The following is a 26373-nucleotide window of genomic DNA, read 5'->3' on the forward strand; positions in this document are numbered from 1 at the left end:
ACGAGAACTTAAGTATTTAATCGCTGTGATCGAACGATCGCTGTCAGCATCAGAAATACCGCATAAAACGGATTTTAGAAAGATGCGTTTCGTAAATTTCGTCCCGAGTCGCAATTCTTTAAAAAATAAAACGAGTAAAAGAGACGGTGTGCCGATTCAGTTTCTACCCGTTTAATGTAATTCTTTTATGACATTTAGGCAGAAATATTGTGAAAGTGATGCCGTTTAAGCGAAGACTTAATTAAGCTTATAATATTTACAGTCGTTAATAGGGTCGCCAACAGTTAATTTATATCGACTAGCAGATGTAACGGTGTATGTATCCGATCGTTTAAGGGCATTCTTCAACGACAAAAACGTAGTAATACTATATATTCCTTCTGATCGAATGTGTGACCGTCTTCTGCAATCGATATTGGATCGTATCGCATTTTATTTTTGTCCGGTTGGTTTCTATATTTCAGTCATAAACGTTTACGTAAATTATTTACACGCGCGAGTTTGCCGATTTTGTGCCCGAGGATTTTACCCTGTGTACACTTCATTTATAAACGTTTTATATTTTACCGTGTTACATGTAATAAAGTTGGCAAATCCCTTTTTTCACCAATTTTTTAAAATAATTCTTCATTCGTCTATCCGTATGACGACTATCAGGGAAATTTTTTTTTATGCGGTCGTATTCTCTTTTGCTAAATACACAATTATTCGTTTCGAATGGTTTTTGAATGTAGATAAATATGCTAGAAATATACCGATAAAAAGAAATAAAATACTATCGTTAAGAATCTATCCTCGAGAAACTCCGTAAAACGACAGGATAGTGCTTCTTATGATTGCGTCTGCTATGCGGTACACGTAACTTTTTAACAAAATCTTTTTGCTAGTATCGAAAGTCCTTTTAATTAGTGTTAGTGTTAAGTCCACTTTAGTATTTAAAGCTTACTCAATATAAGTACTTAATTTGAAGTAGACTCGTGTTTAAGTCCGATTAAGTGTATTTTTAGGTCCATTTTATTAACAATCGTATCTTTCCGTTTAAATAACTCGTCAGACAGTTGAAATAGAACGATAACGCCGAGTCACCATTACTCCTTAAAGTATCACAAACAGCGAATCGATGATAATTTAAGAGGAATATTTATAACAGGTAGTATGGAAAGTTTGGTAGAGAAACGTTTTACAAGAAGGATGTTTTTGATGCAGTAGCTCGATCACAAAACGAGCTAGATGCGAAAAACTTACTTCAGAAAACGTTTCGTTTGAATTTTAAAGATGTTCATATTCATATATATTCGCAATTTTGAAAAATACAACCCCGAAAATTTTATGCATCTCGCTTTCTTCGAGATGCATACGTTTTAGTTATAAACGCTCGTTTACTTCTGCAACTAGCCGCTGTTATGTTAAGCAAAATGCCGTTTAATTGGACTCAATGTACGGCCGGGTAAAAAGAACACGGGTTAAAATCTTTTTAAATTAAAACGTTGCTTTTTTTAGTTCTTTAAATACTTCACTATTCTATCGATTCAACGTTTACTTAAAAGAATGTCGACTCTAAATAACAGTATTTCATTCATTAGTATTTATTAGTGTGTATTTCATCATTGGTATGAAAATTAAAAACTTGTAAATATAACAATTTCTCTGATAACCGAACATTAACTTCAATGGAGAAAAGAATTTCTTAAAAATTTATACCATAACATGTAATTTATTTACAAACCTTTTATATTATTATCTTAAGAAAAAAATGCTTTTTTACGTTTCATAACGTTTCTCATTACAAACAATTCAAATAACATGTATACGATCACAAACAAATTGTTACTTATCGTGTCCCGTAACGACATGAAACAAAATATATTTCGTCGAATACCAAAACTTTAGTAAGAGATACTTATTACATAAGCCGAATAACAGAAATACGAGTCGGCAAAAAGGAGTAGAACGCCGATTAATATAAAAACAACGGTGCGCATCCGTCCGCATGATTATTTTCGATGCAGTAAACTGTTTTTATATCCACTCATATAGCAATCAACGAATAAAAATGTTAAAATGGTTTCACCTTTAATTCGCTAACAAAGCATCGATCGAAAGAACTATAATACTTAATTGCGGTAGCGATATTTTATTTATCCTCCTTAAACCGAAGTAGTTTCGGTGAAATTCGAAGGAAAATATCACGGTTACAAATTCTCTTCTTTGTTTTCGGTAGCCGTTGGTCAGAACGTCATTTTAAACCGAAGACCGGAGGATATATTTCAAGGCTTTTGATCTACTTACCCTTACTTTGATAAAAAAGTTTTTATCGTATCTCAAGGTTTTCAAGAATTTTAGTTATCGCACGAATATTTATACTATTTACAGACATGCTGATGTTATTTTGAAAAGTACTGGATTTCTTTTAAATTCTGTATCTATGTGAAAAATCCCTCAGATTCACAGCTTCTTATGAAAAGCAATAAATAAGAAATAACAGATAAATTTTATGGAAAATGTAAATGAATTAAGAATTTTGAGTAATTTACAAGAAACATTTAGAATTAAATCACCTGTTTCCTCTTGACGAAGATGGGTAAAAATGATAACTGAGCATTATGTAATTTAGAAAGTTTTTACACGACTGCCCAAAAAGTAGTGTAATGTTTTTAGGGTGCATGTGTATGTATGTTTGTCAACCGTAGCAGCTCAACGGCCAAACCGAATTAGATGTATGACGCCGCGTTGGAATCCTTACGTTATGGGAAGTGCAATAGGCTATATAGTATATATGTATGTTTAATTTTTACTAAAAGGCTACAAAAAGCATATATACGATTCTAAATCAATAATCAATAGTATTTTTTCAGTATCGATTTATTTGTAGCGATAATAGTTGTGTTTTAAGATCTGCTACGATACTGGATGAATGAATTACGGTAGTAAAATTTATTAATTTATTGTATAATTATTATTGCTGTTGTTATTTATTGTTTATTAATATTTAAGAAAAAACTTTTGATTTTTTTACGGGCAGTATGTTTGATCATGTAAGCATGTTTTTTATACTGCTAAATATTCATTAATAATCCCTTTCTTTTATTAATAAAATTAATAAATAAATAAAAAATAGAAAAATATAATATAAATAAATATAATCTACGAATAGAAATTAAATTAAATAATCTGTAAATTAATTGACAACGGACTGCTTCTAGCGGGAGAGAATTGTGGAGGGAGCCATGTGCAGCTGTCCGGCGCACCACCATTGGTCAGCTTGCGCCACAATTTTATTGCTAAATATTAACTAATAATCCCTTTCTTTTATTTACACGACTGCCCAAAAAGGAGTATTATGTATTTAGGGTGTATATATGTATGTATGTATATTTGTTCCACCGTAGCAGCTCAACGGCCGAACCGATCTAGATTATGATCCCGCGTTGGAATCCTTACATTAACGGGAGTGTCGTAGGTTGTATAAATATGTATATGCATATATAAGTTTAAATAAATTTTAAAGGATTGAAAAAATTTATCAGATCATCGAGTTGTTTTTGAATAATTCGCATCTCACGTATGTGATACGATGTTTTCAAATCGTTCAAAATGAAGCGTTGAGATGCGAATTATTCAAAAACGACTCATTTATCTTACAAATTTTTTTCAAATGTATCATTTGATAGATCAAATTATCAATTTTATTCATGTAATTAGTGTTTTTATACGACCGCCCAAAAAGGAGTGAAATTGTTATTGTTTATATATATATATACATGTATGTACGTTTGTTTCACCGTAGCAGCTCAAAGGCTGAACCGACTTACATATATGACTACGCGTTGGAAATGTTATAGGTTATGTAAATGTATATATATATATATATATATATATATGTTTAAATAGATTTAAAAAATTTGAAAAAGTATTTATAAAATTGTCACCCACACGCTCTTCAATTATCCTGTATTAAAGAGCAATATTTGTCAGCAATATTTTATGTCGGCAGTGGTGTTTTTTTAATTTTCAATATTTATCTCTTGTTATGAAGGTAATTAATTATTATGCAAGTGAAATGTTTTTTGAACTATATTATTTAGTATTTATACTTAAGAGATATGATCTAGAATTTGTTATTTAAATTATATTTTATTAAAAATGTACCCGAATATTTGATTTAAAGTTGAATTTCTTTAAAATTTCCATGGAAATGAATCCTGAATATTTGAGAGCCATTGTATGAAGTAAATAAGTAGCTCTTGAAATCAGTTTTGTTTTTTTTTTAATTTCAACGTACACTATCCGAAAATCAGTATATATATATATATATATATATATATGCGTGTATATATATATATATACACGCACACACACACCGTGAGGCGTTTATAATCAAACTCCAGTAAAAACTATTGAAGATAAATTGATGAAAATTTGAATCTTCGTTCTTCTTCCAGTGAAAGTGCACACTAAGAAAGAATTTTTGGAAATTCCGGGTTTAAAGGGTTAAAGTGAAGAAACAATGAAATTTAATACTTTTTTAATTTCTCGGTAATAAACGCAGATATCAACTTGATTTTTGGTGTGTGTAATCTTCATGTGAATATCTAAAAACTAATTTCAAGTTTTTTTTGTAATTCTACCTTGAACGGGGTAAAAAACATTGAACAATGATTGCAAGTTTTCCCCATTTCCGACTATACTAAACGAGATATTCAGTAGATTTGGGTTTGCAAATATTCTTCAGATAAATATATAAAAATTATTTTCGGGGTTTTTTTAATTACGATTTTTTTAAGAGGTGCGACGGTGTACAGCGCAACGACTCGACCAACACAGCCACGGCTACTGCAACTATACGCGTATGGGCGACGCGACTGGCTGCACCTGCCTTCGGTTACTTGATTAAAAAGAAAGAAAATTTTTTTAAAATTGATCGCGACGAGAAACGCAAGCAACTATATAGAGCGAACGAAGCCATACGGGGTGCTAGTATATATACATATATATATAAAATACTCAATCACAAATACGCTTTGTTCTGAAACTTACTATAAAAATTATAATTGTTACATAATAGCGTTCTATAGACAAAAACCTGAATTTAAAGTAAACAAGCTTTTAGACCCATCTGTTTAGGTTTTTATATACATATATAATTTGTGCGCATACAAATATATATCTCTATATGTGCTCGCGCGCACACACACTTATACTTTAATGGGTTTTTAACTTCAATTGTCTCTTAATTTAACTGACAAGTATTTTTATTGATATTTATCTAACGCATTCCGTAAATTTTCAGAATCTTTTTATTTATAAAGTATTGTAAATTTTCTGTTTACGTTTAGTGTAATTTATTTAATTAGCATTTCCCCCCCCTTTTTAAAAACAGACTTCGTGATATTTTAATATCATTTTCGTAATGTCAGTAGATATAAGAAATAGTAAGCTATTATTAGCACATTTTAAGCGAACCCCGCGCGCACGCTTGAACCCACAGGAATCTTAATTTTTAATATAGATTTTTCACTAAAATATATTTTATTTCTTGCTGAAATAAGCATCATAAGACTGCCGATGGATACTTGTGGAAAGGCCGGACTACAGGATAAGTAATGGAAAGTCTTTTCAGTAGTCTGTCCGGGAGTCGGTTTTCCTACGGTCACAACGAAGAGTTAAACTTTAGCTTTACCTGAATTTTAGAAACCATGTGGTATTTGAAAAGGGCTGAAAAATTAAACCGAACTTTCTGAAGAAAGTTTTTCTTCAATCCCTCCCTTAGAATGTACAATAAATATTTTTGGTGGCGGATAAAATATTCTAAAGGTAAAATAGTACCCTGGTAGGATCTCCGATCGGGGAATATTCGAAATGAAGTCGTTATAAAGTATAATAACTAAATAGTCATCGAGTCTTTGTACGAAATATCAGAAGTTTCTATAAAAACAGTAGGATAGACTTTTTAAACCGAGGAACAAATAAGAACTTAAAATAGTTATTTAGACTACACCACAAAGATAAATAGACGATCAGAGAGGTTATAGGACAATTAAAATAAGATAACCTGATGAAAATGCAGCGGGTACGAAAAAATAAATAAAAAATTTCTTCCAATCTTTTACAAAACGATAAAAAATATATAGTTTTCGAGCTATTCTGTGAGAAGTTCATTATTATATTTTTTCGAACCCGTATCTACTGACGATACCGTGACACTGCAGAAACCGCACGTCCAGGTGTTCAGCAGAAAATAGACACGAAATAATAAAAAGTATAAAGGGTTATGAAAATCTAACGAATAATAACAACGGAGTATCGCACTTCTATGTAAACTAATAATCTATTACCCATCTAAAGCTCATAAAAGAAACTGATGTAGAGCGAGGGAAAAATGAACGCGGCAGATAGATACGATTGAGTTACAAGAGAACATGTACGTTAACTATATAGTAATTAAGCGGACTCTTCTAAGTTAAATTACAGACTGCTGCCGGAGAGGACTCGCATTCTTTTACGATTCGGTTATAACAAGATTTAGGCCGAAATTTACAAATACGAGTAAGAAAGAGGTCAAAAACTGAGAAATATGAGGATAACAGGAAATTTATCGAGAATGCTGTCCAAACAGACCACAGGATCGCAGAGGGAACTGTGTATTCCGGGTCGACATCCTATACATTCCTGTCATCAGTTTCCGGAAACTGCAAAACTCATCGTTCTTGAACGCGATACTTTCGATCCGAAGGGTTCCATCTGTTTGGTGGGTCTATTTTTCACGAAGTTTGGATGTTTTTATCCCGTTTGGAAAAGTTCCGGCGTTTACCAGACATTTAGAACAGGACCGATCGAGTCGGTTTTTTCGATACTACATAGTAAGGCTTGTGGCCAAAGCTCGGAGATTTTAGCATTTAATGTAAAATAAAAAAAAATAGCCAAATAAATATAAAAATTGTTAAAAAGACAGATGGGTTGAAGAAAACAAGGATTAAAAATAATAATAATTAAGGTTAATGACGTTCTACGAAGAAAAACGTGGATAACAGAATACGTACGTTATTTTAAAATCGTTAAAAATTTTTTTTTAAAAATTCGTTAAAAAAAATGTTTAAATCGATGAACAAAAGGTTAAAAGTATAAAAGAAAACACAATTCCCTCGAACTCAAATTATAGTGGTAAGTACAGGCTGCTGAAATTTATAATCGTCAGAATCCAAACCCTTTCGTAATATCCATTAACGAACGTAAAAATGAAAAAAAGTTCATAAACAGGAAACTTCAATATCGAATTTTAAACCTTTTTCTAAGAACATTTTAATTATTTTTTGCGCCTTGAGAATGATGTTCGATTCCAAAGAGATTCTAATAAATAATAGTGTTATATTAGAGCTGTGATTAACATTAATTTTATCCGATAATGCTATTTAATAAATAACATATGAGTATAATCGATTATATTTTAATGTTTCTAAGCGATGCCTTTTAACTTTATATCAGCGCATTCAGTTATCGAATGTAAGCTAGAACTACTATTTTATTCCATTCGATCGCTGGAAATAGAAGCGGTTTCAACACCTATCGATAAAACCGGCATTTTTTTTTAAAGATAAAGAATTTTAAAACGGTTTCGAATGGAACGGGTTACATTCACGGAATGAGCCAAAAGATACGCGCTGTTAAACCAAAGAATAATATTTTGGGAAAAAATAGTAACACTGCAAAATTCTGAGATTGAATCTTGTAAATGTTTACCGAACGACTCAACTTTCTCGCAGGCATAAAATAACAAAATGTAATTAAAATAAAATAACCGATCGTCGAATTCGATCGGGTTTGTTACGATTTTTCAATCCTTTTTCTCATTTTATTTCAGTGGCCGCGATGCCGATATAGATTCGTAATTTAACATCGACAATCGTAATAATGAAATTTTAAGAAATATGAAATTTTATAAGAATAATATTTACCGAATATAGAATTGTCTTTCGAAGAAAGTAAAGTAAAAAAACCTTTAAGAATACTAATTTCAGCCTTATTATTATATTTTTTTAGGTAGGCTATTAATATTAAACATAATTTAAAATCTGCCGATTAATTCTCAAGATCTTTAACGAGAAACCTTGAATTGAAAACATCCAGTAATCGTATAAGTTACAAAAGACGAGGGGAATATAATAAAAATTAACGCCATGCATGATTTAGAAATAAATGCCAGTCATAAGAATAATTTAACACCATAATTTATTTCTCGTTAAAACTCCTGTAATTATTTATAACTTTTATAATTAATTCTTCGAGTTCTGACGTATTAGATATCGCTAGTGTAAAATTGCGAATCACTGTTAAATCCGCATATTAATAAACTCTGAGAAAACAATTACATATTGTACGGAGAATTGTTTCGAATTAATTTTTTTATTTTATTTACAATCCTTGTAATGAGGCTTTTTTTCTTCCTTCGTTTGACGTTGTTATCTTTCTTTGCCTACGGTAATCCTTTTACCTAGTCGTTTTCTGTAATCTTCGACCTTCAGTTTGTCGAATGCTCCCTATTTTTCGTCTTCGTTTCCAGTTTTTAATATTCACACTCTTTTCGATTCTTGTCGGAAACGAGTGTTCAAATTCGAAACGATTGCAAATATCTCGATCCTGAATTAACACTGTATACTCGATTAAATTATAATTATAACAATATTACTATTAACTAGCCAGTCAGGGCTTGTTTCGCTCACCCAACCGTCTAGCCAGGGGTTTCTGCCTCCAACCCAAGACAAGTTCGTATCCTCATGTTTGTGAGAATATTAAGTATTTTACTGAAATATTTTAAGAAAATACGTATTAGCATTTCGCCGAGATGAACTTATTGTAGTAATGTTTTAGCTACAGCTCCATTTATCGACCCGCATTTATCGCTCCATCTAGCTGCTCAGCCAGGAATCGCTTCGCTCTGCCCTTTGGGGCGTAAAAGGAGATTCAGTTTTTTAAAACTGATTTATCATAATCGTTTAAAAATACATAATTTTAACTTTAGTTATAAAATCCACTAGAAGTTTACAAAATAATTGTAACTGTGTTTCACGTAACCCATGAGGTACAGCCAAATATGCGTTTTTTTTATAATCTTGAAAATTTTTTCAAGACACGATTCATTTTTGCGTGCCTCACATAAACTGCTTATTATGAAAAATTACTGTAATTAAAAGATTTATTTTTTTTTTCCGGTACTTTAATTATTCATTTCGATTTCTTATTTCTATTTCATAATTTTACTCTAAAGCTTTGGGATAGACAATATTTGTTGTTTTTCTGTCTTCTTTGCTAAAAATATGCAATCCTTTAGAACTTCCTACTCTAGAGCATCCAACGTAGAGACGTCCGAGAGAAAAGCACGGTTCTTCTAAATCCAGACCCACAACTTCCACAGTTTGTCCTTGGGCTTTGCTTATTGTCATCGCGTACGATAATCGAATAGGAAATTGTGTTCTTTTAAATTCAAATGGAAGATATTAGTAAATATCTTCCAAGAAGATTAAGTTATTGGAAGTTAAGTTATTGTAAATAATGGGTATTCTGGGTATAAATCCGTGTTCTCCTTTTCCGCAACCTGTAAGGATAATTGCTTCTAATACGTTAGAAGACATACTTTCAGACATAAGACGTGTTCCATTACGTAGCTTTGGTGGATGCAAGTTACACAAAAACATAACAATCGCATATTTTTTTAATAATAAATTGTGGGGTGGCATCCGAGGAGGTGAGAGGCTGTCTTCACACTTCTGTTGGGTAGTTAACCGTATTTTCATCACTCATCACAGTATATATGAACTTTTTCACTGAAACACTTACGGGAAGTAAATATAAATTTTTTCGTTAATTAAATCTGCGGCTTCATTTATAGACGCTAAAATACAGTGTTTGCAAAGCCACTTTTCATCCCGAAATTTTTTTTCAAACTCCAAATAAAGTGACTATTAATGATATAAAAATTCCAAAATTGATTAGTAATGTAACAGGATTTACATTAAAGGGTAGCAAGGCTGATCCGATTTGAAGTAAAGTTTGTGAAAATTCTTGCGCGTTAGGAAAGAAGCAGAAATTTTTAAATCTTTGATTACATCATATGATTTATGTTTGGCATACCTATAAATAATTGAAAAATGAGTCTTTTGGCTATTTAAAAAAGTTGTGTAGCCGGATTTGTGGAATAGAAATGTGCGATTTACTGCTGCATGAGCAGTCGTATCGAAAAAAAACATAAAAACCACCCTTGCAATAAATAGAAACTTTTTGCCGAATTAGATTTTTTTGTATACCTATCAGGTCCTTAATAGGTCTGGTCTCGAGCGGGTAGCGGTGGCTCTTACCGCTAAAAAACTGAACATTCAACGAAAAAATCCGCTGCTCTCAGCGAGACCCGCTGAATGTAGACAGGATGCAGACAGGATTCTCACTTCGATCGTGCGGATTCCGAATGCGTGATGAAGTTTAATTTGCCACCAAAATTCCCTCAGTCGCGTTCTGCAGCTCACTGTGACGTGGAATTTGCATGGGGATAGCTTTCGACCAAACTGACAACCGATGCCGCATATGCCAGATTTGTACCGCTGAATGTGTGTGTGTACGGCGCGTGTGTGTGTAATCCCAATCGACAGTAGGCCGGAGATCTCAGTGCTTAGCGGGCTGTGCGTGGCCTAGAAAGGCCCTCTAGGAAAGGTACGGACGGATCAATTTTCCGTCAGTACCGTGATGTCGTTGTCGGAAAAGCCTTTAAGGCTGTTTTATGGGAGTATGGAAGCCGGGATTCCCCTCTTGACGATAAGTGATGTTTTGGCGTTTACAGCTCGTATACGACTCACTTTACATTAAAGGAAAATGATAATAATAACAACTGAAAATAAATAAATTCCATAAAAGTTTATTGAAATTTTGTAGGAATTTCGTTTTGGAAATTTTGAACGGTTGCTTGGACTCCCTATCGGTGGAAAAAACTTATTTTTTTTTATTAATTTATATACAGTGATTTTATTGTTTCGTAAAGTGCATTTTAAAAACGTTGTTTTTTAAATAAGCGTAAACTTTTATATGAATAATTTTTAAATTAAAAATTAAGTTTAAATTTTAATTTATATTTTTATTTTTTATTTATTTATTTTTTTTTTTTTTACATTTACGTTTACTTTATCAACAAAATAAGATTTAATAATATAATTTTTATTTATTTTTAATTTGCGCTCAGAGTTACTTTTTTTTGTGCATAAGAACCGGTTACCGGAGGAACACTCGGTAATTCGAATAGTATTTGATAAGAACTTTGTTTTATTAGGAAATCATCAAAAACCTCGAGACCGAAATGTTTTGTAAGTACTTCATAACTAGGTCGTTAGAAAACAGAATTTTATTAAAAAATTCATAAAAAAATTAGTTTCTAATACTATTCTATAATAAATTTTATTTAATGAAAGAGTATAGTTCATTAATAACGCCTATGTAATAAACGGAAAGAATCGTATTTAGGGTACTATTGTATACAATTTAAAACTATAATTAAACGGAGTGAAGCTTAAAAAGTAACCGCAAAATTTAATTTGTGAGAAATGTTTTTCATTCGTGTCGTAATGACTATGTTGTATTATCATGAGAACCGACTGGCCACTGCGTAATGAGGTCGTTGTGTTTCTTCTAGTCGAGTCTAGAATCTGTCGTGCGGCCGACTCGTGTAGCTCTACAACAATTTCCAGCTCTTTCATCGAATAACCGGCAACAACTGTTATGTTTTCTCCGGGCGACACGTTTGAAGTTCTCGTATCCGCTTCGTCTAATATCATATTCGTCATAAAACAATCGCGTTCATAATTTTTTAGATAAGCGCTGATTACAGCTATGTTATCATCCGTTCGAATTCGGTAAGAATGCTCATACGTTGTGCAACGATTTGACTGATTGTTCTCGCAAAAAAATTGTAAAACATAATAAGCCGATGGGGTGTTTTAGATTCGGCAACCTGTGGCGATATAAATACTCAGTAATTGCTCGGCATTAAAAGGATATGGGCACCTCTGAAAGGTTCGTGAGGTATTTTTATTTTTTTTTAAATAATGCGGGTTGTTAATCGTATACCGATTGATTTCTAATAATTTTTCTATTGCATTCTAAAAAAAATTAATGAACAAACAAAATAGCAAAAATTCGGTTCTCAGCGGATGACGGATGTAGATGATGTCACAACGGATAACGGTGCTACTCGAAAGTAATTCGCCTGGAGGGTTCAAGTAAAACTTTGGGAACACCTCGATCAGAACAGAATTACACAGTACAAAATGAATAAATAAAAAAGCGGTTACAATCTGTATTAAAAATAAAAACAATATTTATATAAAATAATAATGATGCGACATCGCGAAGTCGTCAAATAATAATATCGTTTCAGAAGGAGTTATTTGAAAAATTCTCGAGCGCATATTATCTCTTAAAAATTATAAAGTACGTCATATATATTATACATTGTACGTATCGAATGATGAGATAATTATTCTTCAGAATAAAATTAATTAAAACGTTTAATATTCATTAATTTTTTTAAATGTGGTATTTAAATGCATATAATTTATCTGAATTTAATTAATACTTTATCTAGTATTAGTTAGAGTACAATATAATCAATTTATTGCCCAAAAATAGATTTATACAGTACATAATATGAAGAACGTAACAGTAATATAAGATAGTATAATAAAAAACAAATTCATGAAAAAACCAGTTATCATTGAAAAGTCCTTTCTTTTCTATTAGGTCTCCGGAACCACCGTAAAGTATTACCTCAGAGGATATGTATGTTTGTAAATGAAGTGTAGTCTTGTACAGTCTCAGATAGACCATTCCTGAGATGTGTGGTTAATTGAGACCTAACCACCAAATATCACCGGTATCCACGATCTAGTATTCAAATCCGTGTAAAAATAACTGGATTTACTAGGACTTGAACGCTGGAACTCTCGACTTCGAGATCAGCTGATTTGGGAAGACGCGTTCACCACTAGACCAACCCGGTGACTTTCATTGAAAAGTCTAGTAAGACTTTCCCTAACGAACATTCTTATGATTGGATCTCTCAATTATTAATTCATTTCTAACAGAACTGTTATCTCTAACTTATACTTACGTCAATATAATTTTTTTATCTCGTACTTTGGCGGTTTTATGGTATATTTTTTCAGTTATTTAAAAATTTGTTTTTCTGCCATTTGGGATCTTTCACTTGATTACAAAAATTGATATTTCATGCATTTTAATAAATCTTTCATTAGTACCTTTGAACCAACTTGATAGCTTACACCGTTATATCGTAATGATTATTATAAAAATGTAATTTTGACCGCGATTTTGAGGTGAACCCGACGACCGATCGGCGGTCATTCGTGTATTTTTGTAATCCTCTAACGATGCTTAATCCGAATCCAAAATTAAAATCACCCATACGCATTGAATTCAACAACGAATTTCCATTCGTTGATAAAGAATACATAATGAAGTGTATATACGCTTAAATATAAATTGCAACTTGATTTTAAGAGCGTCAGTCAGCATTAAGTCAAAATCTTGTTCACCGGCTGAGGCAGAAGCCAATTAAAATTTAAAAAGAGAAATACAAGATAACAATAAATTCTTTAAAATTCTAAAATCTTTCAACAATACAAAAGTAAAGAAAAAATTCATACTTAACATAAATTTTAAGTAAATTTATACAATACTTAATTTGAAAAAGTTAACACTAATCAATTTTTTTACATTTGCGGATACATTAATGCCGTATTGATTATTGATTAAATTATAGGGAAAATTATTAATTATTTTAGGGCTAATATAAATTAGTTGCTCTCGAATTGTGATCAAATCAAATGAAGATATCAGTTTAATCATATACTTAAAAACCGATCGACAAAAATTATAGATTTTGTAAAGTATACTTTCGTAAAGTTTAATTTTATTTCTAATAAATCACTCGGTCAGTAAATTTATTAAAAACGGCAAGAAATCAGAATAAGACGCTTTACCATATTAATAATTATCTTTCTAAGTATATTAGATGAAAAAGTTTCTTATCCCATTAGATAGAAGTAGATAGATATCTAAATTTTATTTAAAGTAAACTATTATATTTTTTGCTATCGAAAGTGGAACATTTGTAAATACTAACGCATGCGAAAGAAAAAAACTGTTAATTTAGAAGATAACATAACATAATTGAAATAACGTCTATTTGACTTTATCTCAATGGAATCGAAGGCTAGAATACGTTCAACATACGAGAAACTTGGATAAAATGTTTGCACACTGATCAACGTTTATAAAACTGGCCGCGCGCTTTCTAAAAGGTCCGCGGTCAGAACCCTACGAATAGAGGTTTCGGTAAGTTACACGCGAGATTTCAGTCGGAATTACAATAAATCCATTCTGCATTACGGTAGAATAAACGATCAGACATAAATTAAAGTAATAAGCTGATAAGGTTAATTAAAAAAAAGAAAAAATTGTTTCGAGAAATCTAGAAAGTAATTTTAATTTTATTTATGCAATCGTTAAAATATGAATCTATTATTTCACAGAATAACGAAAACGCTTCGTTAAATTACAACATTTACAATTATTTTAGCCTTCAATTAAATTTTATATCCCCCGATCGGTGTGCTTTTGATTGTACTTTTCGGTAAAATTGAGTAAATAACTGTTGTTAAGAATCTCTTTGCATTACACAATTTTTTTTGTCCGGGAAATAATCTCTACAGAAAGATAAATATTCTGTACGGAAGGAATTTTTATATTTATAAATAATGAAATCATAATTTAACAAACTATATATAACTATTAATATAGGCTTATTTATCAGACTAGAATCAGCCTAAAGGATGTCTGAGCCGTAATAAAATTTCTCATTTACAAAGCTACAGTGTTAAAAGGACCTCCGTCGAAAGAAATAGAATTTTCGTTCGCTACTGGATCGTTTATAAGTTACTCGAACATAATATATGTCCTACCCGCTGTAGAACCTTATAATGTAATAAAAAAATTCATTTAAATTCCGTACCGTATCCTAAGACCTAAGTATCACATCATACGTTAAGAATGTGAATATGAATATATTCGTCTGATAGAAAAGGATGAACCTCATAAAACACGGATAAAATGCGCGCGTACAATTTAATAAATGCACAAACAAATACTTGCGTCACGATTTCATGAACCTTGACGGTTGACTATTTAATGAAACGGTTCAAGGTGTACATACATAAACAACTCTCATATATAAGGTCGAACTCGTAGATCGTACTTAAGCATATTAAACTAATACTGAGTAATCGCATTGAAAAGCAATTATGTTATTTCATAGTTTCTGGTGTGCTGACTAATTTAATGTTTAGTCATATTTCTGAAGAAAAATAGTAATTATTATCAGTCGAATTGCTTAGTGTTTCTCCAGTTTCAGTTTTTATCTATAAAGAGTGGAACTCTCGGTCAAAAATAAAAAAAAAATGTTTTCAAAATTAACCTTTTGAAGCTTCATGCTCTGATGTTTTTTAACTCGCTTTAAATCATTTACTAAAACGTATTTCCGATGAACTATCACAAAAGAATACCTGTTTCCGAAAGATAGGTGAAGGAATCCGTAAAAGATAAAAAAAAGTTTCTATGAAAACCATTAAATTGTATTTTTTACGTTTTCACTGCTTAAATTTTTTTACAAACTTAGCTTCCCTATTAAACAAAAAAAACTATTATTCTGTTACTCCTATTGAGAAAAACTTTTTTTTTCTTTTTTTTCAATAGGAAGGTGAAAAAATGGTAACCGTTCAAAATGAAAAAAATCTTCTGAACAAATAGTTTCAAATTTTATTTTCGTCTGTTGAAATATTTTGCTAAAATACATCCTGAGAGAGAAGCGTAAATGAAAATCATCCCGCTCTTTTTTAATAAACTATAGCTTTTTTTATCGTTTACTCGCTCAAGGCTCTATTAAAAAAGCAGAAATTTAAACTTATAAAACTCTTATATACTTTTGTGCGGCAAAGTGTTTTTTTGTTTTTTTTTTTTTTAACGCGCTCTAAATATTTTTTTAATTTATCGGTGAAATATTTTATCGGTAAGGACACCTAAATGGGTGCACCTATTTACTTTACTTACCGTGAAGATTTACATCAATGATAACAGTTTTATAAAATGAAAACATTTGCGTTTATATATTTTGTGTATGTGTGCTTATCAGTTCATAATTGATATCTTCTCGTATCAAGACAAATTTTACATAGTTGCAAACCGACTTTGCCCCGGATTTCCAAATTTAGAAATACCGGATCAAAAGGATAAGAAAAAAAATGATTAAAGTATATAGAGGAAAAATTGTTTTAAAAATCCTAAGTATTTTTAATTTTTTTAAATAAGGAATGTAACCTTTTTTACATGTAACACCGGAATGTTCGTTATGCCTTATGAGAAGTTAATGTTCTCAGAAAGAAAAAAAAAAGCTTTGAAAACATTTTGCGAGAAAAAAATAAATTCGATAAACTATCGATAGAAAGCAACGCTTTTAAATTCAAACAAAAGAAAAATATAAAGTCGAAGGATTTCATACGAGTTGATGTCCAAGGCATTAATTACGTTCAGAAGGCAGTCGGTACATCTAGGTAAAACCAATCTACGTAGTATAATAAAAGTTTTATGGCGCTACTCGCGATTCTAAAGGCACATGAATGACGTCTGTTGTATAAGACTGTGGTAATTTTGCTTGAAAAGACTTTTTTCTGAATAAGCTCGGTCGCGAAATACGGAGGGATTAAGCAGCCGATTTGATAAACGGTATTTCAATCGATTTCAGATCTTTCTGAATAGTTCAACGGTAAAAGGGACAACAGAACTACAAAATTTCTAACAGTAAATTTATGTGAGACTCGATTTCATTCATATAAATTGAATATGTTGTAATAAGTTTCTCATTACTTTTTTCATATACATCGATAAATATATTTAAATTACGTTTTATACTTCATTTAAAAATCTTTTCGATGTGAATATATAATTTCAAAAATATCGTCAAAGCTCCTTTGACGATAGTTAATGGTTTAGTTCCTTGCTATTGAAGTGAGTAGTGGAATCATCGAGGTGGTTCTGAATTTAGTTTAGACTAGATAGCCCTCGCCTTCTAGCCGTATCGATTAAATCTTCTTCCAGGAAGATCCTATAAAGGAATTACACTGTAAAGGAATTCCTATAAAGGATCCTATAAAAGAATTCTTTATCCTATAAAGGAATTACACTACGGGATTAGCCATTTATTTCGTACCAAAGCGAAAAAAAATTATCAAATTATGTCGTAAAACTGATATTATTTTATCTTCATGCTTAGATCTAACAACGTAGAAAGCCGCGAAGAAAAATAATTGTCCGGATTTATACATTCAAAAGGAAACTCAGAAGCGAATGCTTAAAATAAATTTTTATTTAATCAGAGATCAAGATCAGTTTATATTTGAATAATTTAAAATTATTTATTTATAAAATCGATCGAAGTAAGCCGTTTCGTTTGCTTTCAGAAATATTTAATGATTTTCCGTTTTTATGAAAAATTAACGTTTTATTTCCCTACAAAGGGTAAATCTGGGTTCTTTTTCTTTCTACATTTTAGTCTTCGAAGGAGAGAATCCAAGTTGCCCGAACATACTATGGTTGAGCAATTCGAGATGGCTACCCATTAAACAACATACGATGGCGATATTTCTCCCTCTTACAAAATAATCTGCAATCGTGCCGCATTAAAAACATCCTGTAAGTTATGCGTTCAGCCGTTAGCCTCGATTAAGGTCTTGAAGATATCGAACGGCTTCGGACTTGTCGGCTTTTCTGTTTCTTTTCTTGTGTTTTGTTTCAACTCCCGGAATCGTTTGACATCAGTCTCTCGAATTTAAGCTCTTGAAATAAACGATTGGATGCAGGTTTCCCTGGATGACTTACTTTTCACTGTTCCGTTTCGGTCTGGTACTCGCTCCTTCCGAACCTGACCACCGGTTCTGACCAAATTCTGACCACCGGTCAAAATCTCCAGTTAAGTAAGCTTGTAGAGAGAACCCGCCATTAACTCGCTCGAGTAGATATATATGTCTTACGGTTAATTGTTTTTATAATAGGTACCTTACCGATTAATATCGTGTTAAGAAATCCTACCCGATTTTTATAGCATAAAAGGTACTTTCTGATTAAACGGAGGCCACCTGTTTTCAGAAGGAAGAATGATGTTTTAAAAAAACCTCAAACATTTGGTTAGATTATACTAATCTAACCAATCTTAACTTACGCTCACTTCGCTCGCTAGTCAAGGTTAGCGAGCGTAGGTTAAGTTTGGTTAGATTATATCTATAATTATATTTATATATTATGTAAAAAACTCAAACATGTACACACAGTATAGGCTTTTACTTATATCACTTTATATCCTCAACCTCACAGTGACAGCGCGCTGTGTTAGAATGGCCTCCGTTTAATCATTAAGTAACGCATAAAAAGATAAAGCTGTTGTTCTGGAACGTTAATAAAATTTGTTACACTTCAGTCAATAAAAAAGGAGTCGGAATGGCAAAATCACAATTTCGACATCGTCAAAGATTTGCAGAATGTGATTTTGGAAACTGTAAGAGCGTCCGATGATCTACAGCTTATTTAATCAGGAAGCGTTGTGATCGAAAAAAGAAGACTGAATTTAGGTAAATTTATGAATCTCTTGGGTTATACGACCACCATTATAAATATCCAATAAATATCTGTCCATGTTCGGTTATGAGATAACCAAATAAATATTTTTGTATATATATATATATAATAAATAAATCTAAAAGTATAAACATAATCTAACTATACTTAACCTACGCTTGTTTCGCTCGCTAGTCACGGTTAGCGAGCGAAACGGGCATAGGTTAAGTTTGGTGGGTCTTATAATATATATATATTTATTTGGTTACCTCATAACCGAACATGGACATATATTTATGAACAGATATTTATTGGTTATTTATAGCGGTGGTCGTACAACCCATGAGACCAAAATTTATTATTACTAGTTAAGAAAAGAAGGTAAAATTTGTATTTCTTTCGTTTCTGAGCATCGGGCGCGCATATAATTTAAAAATTGTGATGATAATAATATAATATATAATTTTGTGATAATTGACGTAATAATCTGTATTACGACAATCTGTTAAAAAAGAAAAAATTATTTTCGGTAATATTATTACCATCCTAATGGATAGAATATTTCTTTTAAAGAGATTTTTACAGACTATCACCGTAGGACGCTTCTGTACTTTCATACGGAGCCGTTTTCGACCGTAGTGACCGCTCTTAGGAATACGATTCGGTTTAAAAACAACGAAACATCTTTTAAGGCTATGAGCCTTTAAAGATTTTAATATTATTGATTTCATAATTTAGATTTAGCAGTAAATTTCTGTGAATCTAACGGATCAATTTTTCATAGAATAAATACTCGATTTTTTATTATCACAACTGAATTCCTTTCTATCATCTACCTTCTTCGCCAGCCATCAGTTAGGACTTTACAGCACACGGACCGAGACCCGCTGACTAGTTGGTAAATTACATTACACAAGTAAACACGAGAGCGAAAGTAAAACTAAGGAAATCATTTGTTTACCTATTTTGTTGCAATTATATAAAATTATTAGTATTAAAATATATTTATGATTCTTTTTCTTATCTGATTTTTTTTTTCCAGCAAATCACCCTGAGGGACGGCTCACAGGTATTTAATTTGTGGCGAAAACCACCGGTCCATCCCGTTATGCAAATATATGTTTACAATGTAACAAATGCGGATGAATTTTTAAATCATGGCGTAAAGCCTGTGTTGGAAGAACTTGGACCATTCACATACGTGTAAGTCTACTGAATATTAGTTATATTTAATCATATAAATGTTATTATACTTTTAATTATATCACTTTTTTTAACTCATTAAATAATCGATCGTGAAGAAAAAATAAATTGAACAAAAGCTTAATAAAACGGAAAATAATTCGGTAACTTTTTTACCGAACTGGAAAACAGATAGATAAACAGCTGTACAATTAATGTCACCGTTTTGTGGTGCAGATCGATATTGCTCGATCATCTATCACAATAATTATAACAGTAATATTTAACAATTCTTCAAATAGTCCACCGAGTGTGGCCAGAGCAGGATCGACCAGATAAAAGGTAATCTAGCACAAAATAACGGCCTCAAGCGTCGGTGTATTGAGCTAAATAATAATAATAATAAGAGTAATAATAATAACTTATCTTATAAATTGGTTTGTCATCTTGTGGAAAACTTTGGAAACCGATTAATACATGATTTGTTGGTTTGCGTTTCCAAAATAAAATCCCACAAAATCAACCTTATAATCTGATAGCCTATGATTTTATTTTTAATTATTTTACAACAGGTGGTGATATTAATGCTGGGTGCCACTTGTTGACCTTGTTGATATATAAAATTTATAATTTATTTATATGATGTAATGATCTTTTATCGGTCAAAGTGTTTAGAGATTTGTTATTATTATTATTTTATTTTTTCATTTATCTATTTCTGTTCTAATCCTCGCATTCGGCACGAATACACGTAAAACATTTTTCGATAATTTGTCGTAAAAGCGCTTTCCCGATATACAAGTGTAAAAATGTATTTTTATATACGTAAACGTATGTCAATTAAAGTGTGGTAAAATCATTTAATATGTCATCTGAAGTCACCTTAATTTTTATTCCATCGAGAAAAAAAACACCTGTTTCATTCTAACGTCGACAAGAATAGATACGTCCAATTGTTCTGATGCTTCTGTACAGATATATGTTATTTTTACTATTTTACTGTGTGAACTACCCGGAGCACTCCTTCGGTAATCGATTCTTACATCGGGAACGGAACTCTTATCGAAATCGAGATACAAAAATATTTTGAACCAAAATTATTTAAAATTTTTATTTATTTTCATCTCTTAAATTCTTTTTGTCAACATTTTTGAGCGGTAAATCACAAAAAAAATTCCGTACAAATGTTATGGAATCATTTTAATAATTAAAAAATATTTCATTCGAAAAAACGTTCAATCTGTTATTTACTTTTTGTCAAAATCGTTTGCAAACCGCATCCTGAACGCGTAACGTTTCGACTGACAGGTTGCCAGTAACTCCAGTTTCAGTTTATAATTTTACGTAGAGTAATTGTTAGAAAAAAATTTAACATTTTCACAAAAATAAATAAGTCCTTTAAATTAAAGTAAATCAGAAAAAATGGAATAAACCTTTCAGTTAATAAATTACTGGAATGAAAAAATATCCTACAATTGTATAAAACCTACATTTGAAAAAATTTCTCGTCTAAAAGGACTTAAACGCAATCCTCCAGTCTATTCTTTCTTGTTGTACTACTATCCGTTATTTATATTCATATAACTACCGGTCAGTAGAATGATCTATAGCAGGGACACGAATCAGGCTGTGCGGTAGATAGGAAGGTATGCGCAATCCCCCTCCTTACACCGTTTTGATAGTTAACTTTACTGACAATGGATTCAGATATCTACGGGTCCCGACTGAATAAATCTGGACCGAATTTCCCCGGGAAATTATGAATTATTCTATCACATTTACATATCTGTATTAAACGATTTTATCTAATCGTAAAAAAAAATAAACTACTATCGAATGTGAACTTAAAATAAGGGAAGAGATTCTTAATAATATTGAGAGTATAGAGATTTACGGTAGCGAAACGCGGGTTATAGGAAAAACATTAAAACTGACAACATAGGCTTCTGAAATTCAGTATTACTGAGAAAATTGAAAGTGGACAGGGTTAAGGTGAATCGGTGAAGTGATAAGTAATGGCGTATTCGGTGAGCATATATTACAGAATCCAGAGTTAATTTATTGATATGCATGAAGAAAACGTCCCAACGAAATCGTGTAATTTGTAAATTTAGGGTAAGAGGCACGATGTGATAAAAATATTAGCGCAGAATAGAAAAGAATGAAGAGCATAAAACCTATCAAACGATTGTCGAGAAAATAGGTTAATTACAAAATAATAAAATAATTGATATTTACTCGTTTCTGGAATTAGTGTAAGTACATTAAAGATAAATATCTGAAACAGGGTCGCATACTATACTATGGTGTTTCGGTTATAACTTGTCGAATACGGATTTAACAAACGGGACCAGAACTATACATTTAAGTCGAACTTAATTATGGACTTAAACCATATCCGATCGGACGACTAGGAAGCAGCGTTCAGAGAACTCGAGTTCAAATACGATCAAAGAATCCCTTTTCACAAAAAAAAAATCATTTAAACCCTTATATTTACGCTCTACAGAAGAAAAGAATAGAAGAGGTGTATCCTTAGGCGCACACTATTAATATTTCATTTTGTATACAGGGTTTTCTTAAAGTGTAACAAAAATATTTAATTTCCTACTTTAAAATCTTTAACATTATCCGTTTGCAGACTGAAAAAAGCAAGGTTTCTGATCTTATGATCGATACTCGGCCTTCATTTTTCGTTGTAAGTATGAATTGCTGTACTCGCATACGATTTTAAAATACCTACATTTTACAAACTGAACTATAATTTTTGTTGAATTAACCGGACTAATAGACAAACAAGCGGGCATCCCGTAACGTTTCGACGAAACCGATCAAATAGCAGGCCGACACCTTCAAAAGTTAGTTAACCGCCTATACCTTCTATTCTTTTTCCCTTATTGTGAACGTGTCAGTTATGAAAAGGAAAGATAATCTGTAAAAATGAGTTTTTATCATTAAAAAACTGATGAAAAACTCACAAGATGAAGAATAAAAATCGTTTCCACTACTATTAACTTATCGGATATTATTGCGAAAGCCGATAAAGTTCAGAAAATTACCAGCGTTACTTTCTTATACTAACACTTGTATGCTCACTTACATATATGTATGTATGTATGTATGTATATATTGCAAAAATATTACACATTTTCGATTCATCTCTTAAAGAGTTTTGATTACAAGACTTTAAAACCTGTTGATCGAATTCACTAACATATGTTACTTTTTAACCACAATGTTTTGGACGGTTAAACGCAGTCCGGTGTTGTTATAAAAACTTATATGATCAATTTTTAATTATAAGTATTACGGCCACTAGGAATTATTATTATATTTTTAATTATAGAAATATTTATTGGTATAAAATTATTCGGATAAGTCCGTTCGTTTGACAATAATTCTGCCACTAATGTCGCAGTATAATATGAGTATTATAATTTTATTTTGCGATCACCTTTTAATTTTACAATTACATAACCGATAAAGTCGGCAATTCTAGACCGAAACAAGAGCAAAGAATAATTAGGAATAAATTAATTAATGGAAAAGTATTCAAAATTAATTTTGATTTTTTACATTATCACGTTCGAATGAAATTTATAATAAGAAATTCAATGACATCGATTATTATTTTTAAACCCAAACATGGTAACATAATCTTATTGCCGTAATCGTCTCTCATCGAATATTTATATCGATGACTATAACGAGTCGATTTTAGTCAAATAACTAAATTTAACACCTAATAAAGCCTAACTTATTATTAAAAGCTAGTCGTACCCGTACGCGGTAATGGTCGGCATCGACCTTCGCATTTCCGCGCGCTTGACGACCCGTAAATTTAAAAAAAATAAATTTATATTTATGAAGTTCGGCCCGTTCGTGTTGGACGATCATCGTCCGGAAGTGTTCGCGACTTAAGAGAGAACGGAGAACGATGCAGAAGGACGGGAGATTTAAAGTAAACATGGCTTCCAAGTTAAATATATACAGGCTTAAGTAACAAAAATTGTACATATTTAAAATTAGTAAAGTTAAATAAAGATTTAATAAAGCGAAGTTATAAATTCTCCGTTACTATTTCGTTCCGTCAAAGCGAACTTTTGTTTCCTAGTATCTGTAGTATCTGTCCTGCCCTACGACTTTTAATTTTACTTATACGTTTTACTTTTAATATAATATTTCCCGGACCAAACCGGGAAATATTTTTGAAATTTTCTCCTCCTAACCAGTTTTCACACTTTAATACGAGTAACCTTTTTGGTTTAATTTACTAAGCATTTGGTATTGTTGGTATTAATACAATTGTATAAATTAAATTACACTTACCAAAAAAGTTTAAATCCTAGTACTTTCAGAGATGTTAGTCCATCTTGACGGATTTTCTAAAAGATGTTAATTTAAATTCAAATCAATAATGGGTTTTAAATTAAACTGTTATAGATCTTTGCGATTATTAGTCGTAAATATCTTACAAAAATCACGTTACTGTCTTATCGACGTACGAATTAATTTTATTCTTTACGACCGACTATTATGAACATAATACTTTAATTTAAAAACGATTATCGATTTGAATTTAAATTAACATCTTTTAGAAAATCCCTGAAGATGGAGTAACAGCTTCGAAAGTACTAGGATTTACACTTTTTAAATTGTCGGTAAGTGAAAATTTAATTTATACAACTTTTCTGGTATTTGCTTATTAAAAAACCAACTTTCGAATAGTATTTTAGTACTTATTAAAATAACATTGGTATGCGGCTGTAAATCGGAAATATTTCAAGGTATCTTCGTTTACAAGCGTTCATTCTTCACCGATTACGCCTAAAGGGATTATGGTGTCTTTTGTAAATTATCCGAGGATCCGTTCGTAACACTAATAGCTTTACCTGAAATTTCTTCATTGAGTTTTTAACTGTAATTTGTACCGTTGTCTTTCTTTTTAAATTAGTTGATTTCGATACCTTAAATTGAAAGCTGCGCCTGAGAAACCCTTTTCTTTGCATTAAACCGATAATTTTTTTGATATGAAATCACAGTAACTAAGATTAAGGAATATTACACGTATAGAGTAAAATTCAAAATTATAATTTTAAGAAAACGTCCTATAACCTTTCGGTCGATAGTCAAAAGTGTAATGTTCGGAACAAAATCCTAAAAATAAACTAAAGTAATCAAATTTATTACATTTTCAATAAAAAAAATAATAAACGACAAATAAATTCTAGAAATTCGGACAGTACTTTTATATACATAAGTTTACTATCATATTTGTTACTGTATGTTGGTGAGCTTGTAAAACACTGTAGTAGATATCTGAAAATTATAGAAGCCGCCTGGAGTCGTGCGCGTAATGTCTGAGATAAATGAGGCCTTCAGGCCTTAACATTTAATTCGATTCGTAAATGGAGTAATCCGTATGTTTATAACCGAGTAATTAATTCGTCTCTGTCCGACGCAGATGTCTCTTCGGTGTCCGGTTTAGGAGTTAAATAATCATATAAATTAGAGGGAAGAATAAAAATTCGTTTTAATACAGGGAATGTGTGGGAATATCAGACTTCAGATTTTCAATTTTAACACTTTGAATCCTAAGCCATTATGTAATGCCCGGTACCATAATCCTGGGTATTTTAGCAGTATTTTGAAAAAAATTATTACTATATTCATTATAATCGTAAATTAATAAATATTACACGCTCTGAATTATCACAATTTGTAGATTATAATATTAAAAATACATACTTTTATTATACTTAACAAAAACGTTACGATAGCTTGAAATTGATAAAAAAATTGCCCGAAAAAAAATCTAATAATGTTTATATGATATTTGTTCTCACAATAATGTTTTGGTATTATAATTATAAGCAAAGGATACACGTTTTATTTTATTAGTAAAACAGTCACTTCCTAATTAATAAATAAAATATTAGAGTTTTTGGAGAGGAAAAAACTCACTTGTAGAAGAGGGAGAAAATGGACTCAAGAAGACAAAGAACACTACTCTAGAAAAATGAAAGAAGCATAGGCTAAAAAGTTGATTAAGCGTGCCCTCTAAATGGGCTTTTCGGAAAAAAAATATTAGTCAATATAATTAAAAAAAAATTTTTTAGGTATAATTAACCCTAGTATGATACAGTTTGAGGCAGTGTGGTAAAAATAAAGCAACCCCACAAAAGGGACTGATTGTCATCAGACAACTAATCCAGCATTTCATCTGATTGCTTTGCAGACTTCTATTTCTATTTGTATCTTTATTGGCCTAAGACTGATAAGCAGATATAAATGGACCTTGATCAGGAAAGCGTTGGGCAACGTTAGACCTATTACCGAGATTACCATCACTGTCAGATAAATCTGACCCTACTTCAAAATCTAGATCTTTATCGTTATCGTCAATTTTTTTTCAGATCCAGAATTAAAAATTACTTCATTCAGAATTTCAGGACGAATTTCATTTGAACCGAT

At 31.3% G+C, this 26373-nt stretch overlaps 1 protein-coding gene across 5 annotated transcripts in view; it reads left to right on the forward strand.

The window, feature by feature from the left end:
* emp (epithelial membrane protein) overlaps nucleotides 1-26373 on the forward strand; it is a 236494-nt gene that overhangs the window by 144096 nt on the left and 66025 nt on the right. For all 5 annotated transcript variants that reach the window (XM_075363163.1, XM_075363164.1, XM_075363159.1 and 2 more), the window contains one exon: nucleotides 19760-19920. In XM_075363163.1, the coding sequence (XP_075219278.1) occupies nucleotides 19760-19920 (161 nt within the window). The remainder of the gene's footprint in view (nucleotides 1-19759; nucleotides 19921-26373) is intronic.

Source organism: Lycorma delicatula, chromosome 4 (genome assembly GCF_047948215.1).
Source record: "Lycorma delicatula isolate Av1 chromosome 4, ASM4794821v1, whole genome shotgun sequence".
Classification (NCBI taxonomy): Eukaryota; Metazoa; Arthropoda; class Insecta; order Hemiptera; family Fulgoridae; genus Lycorma; species Lycorma delicatula.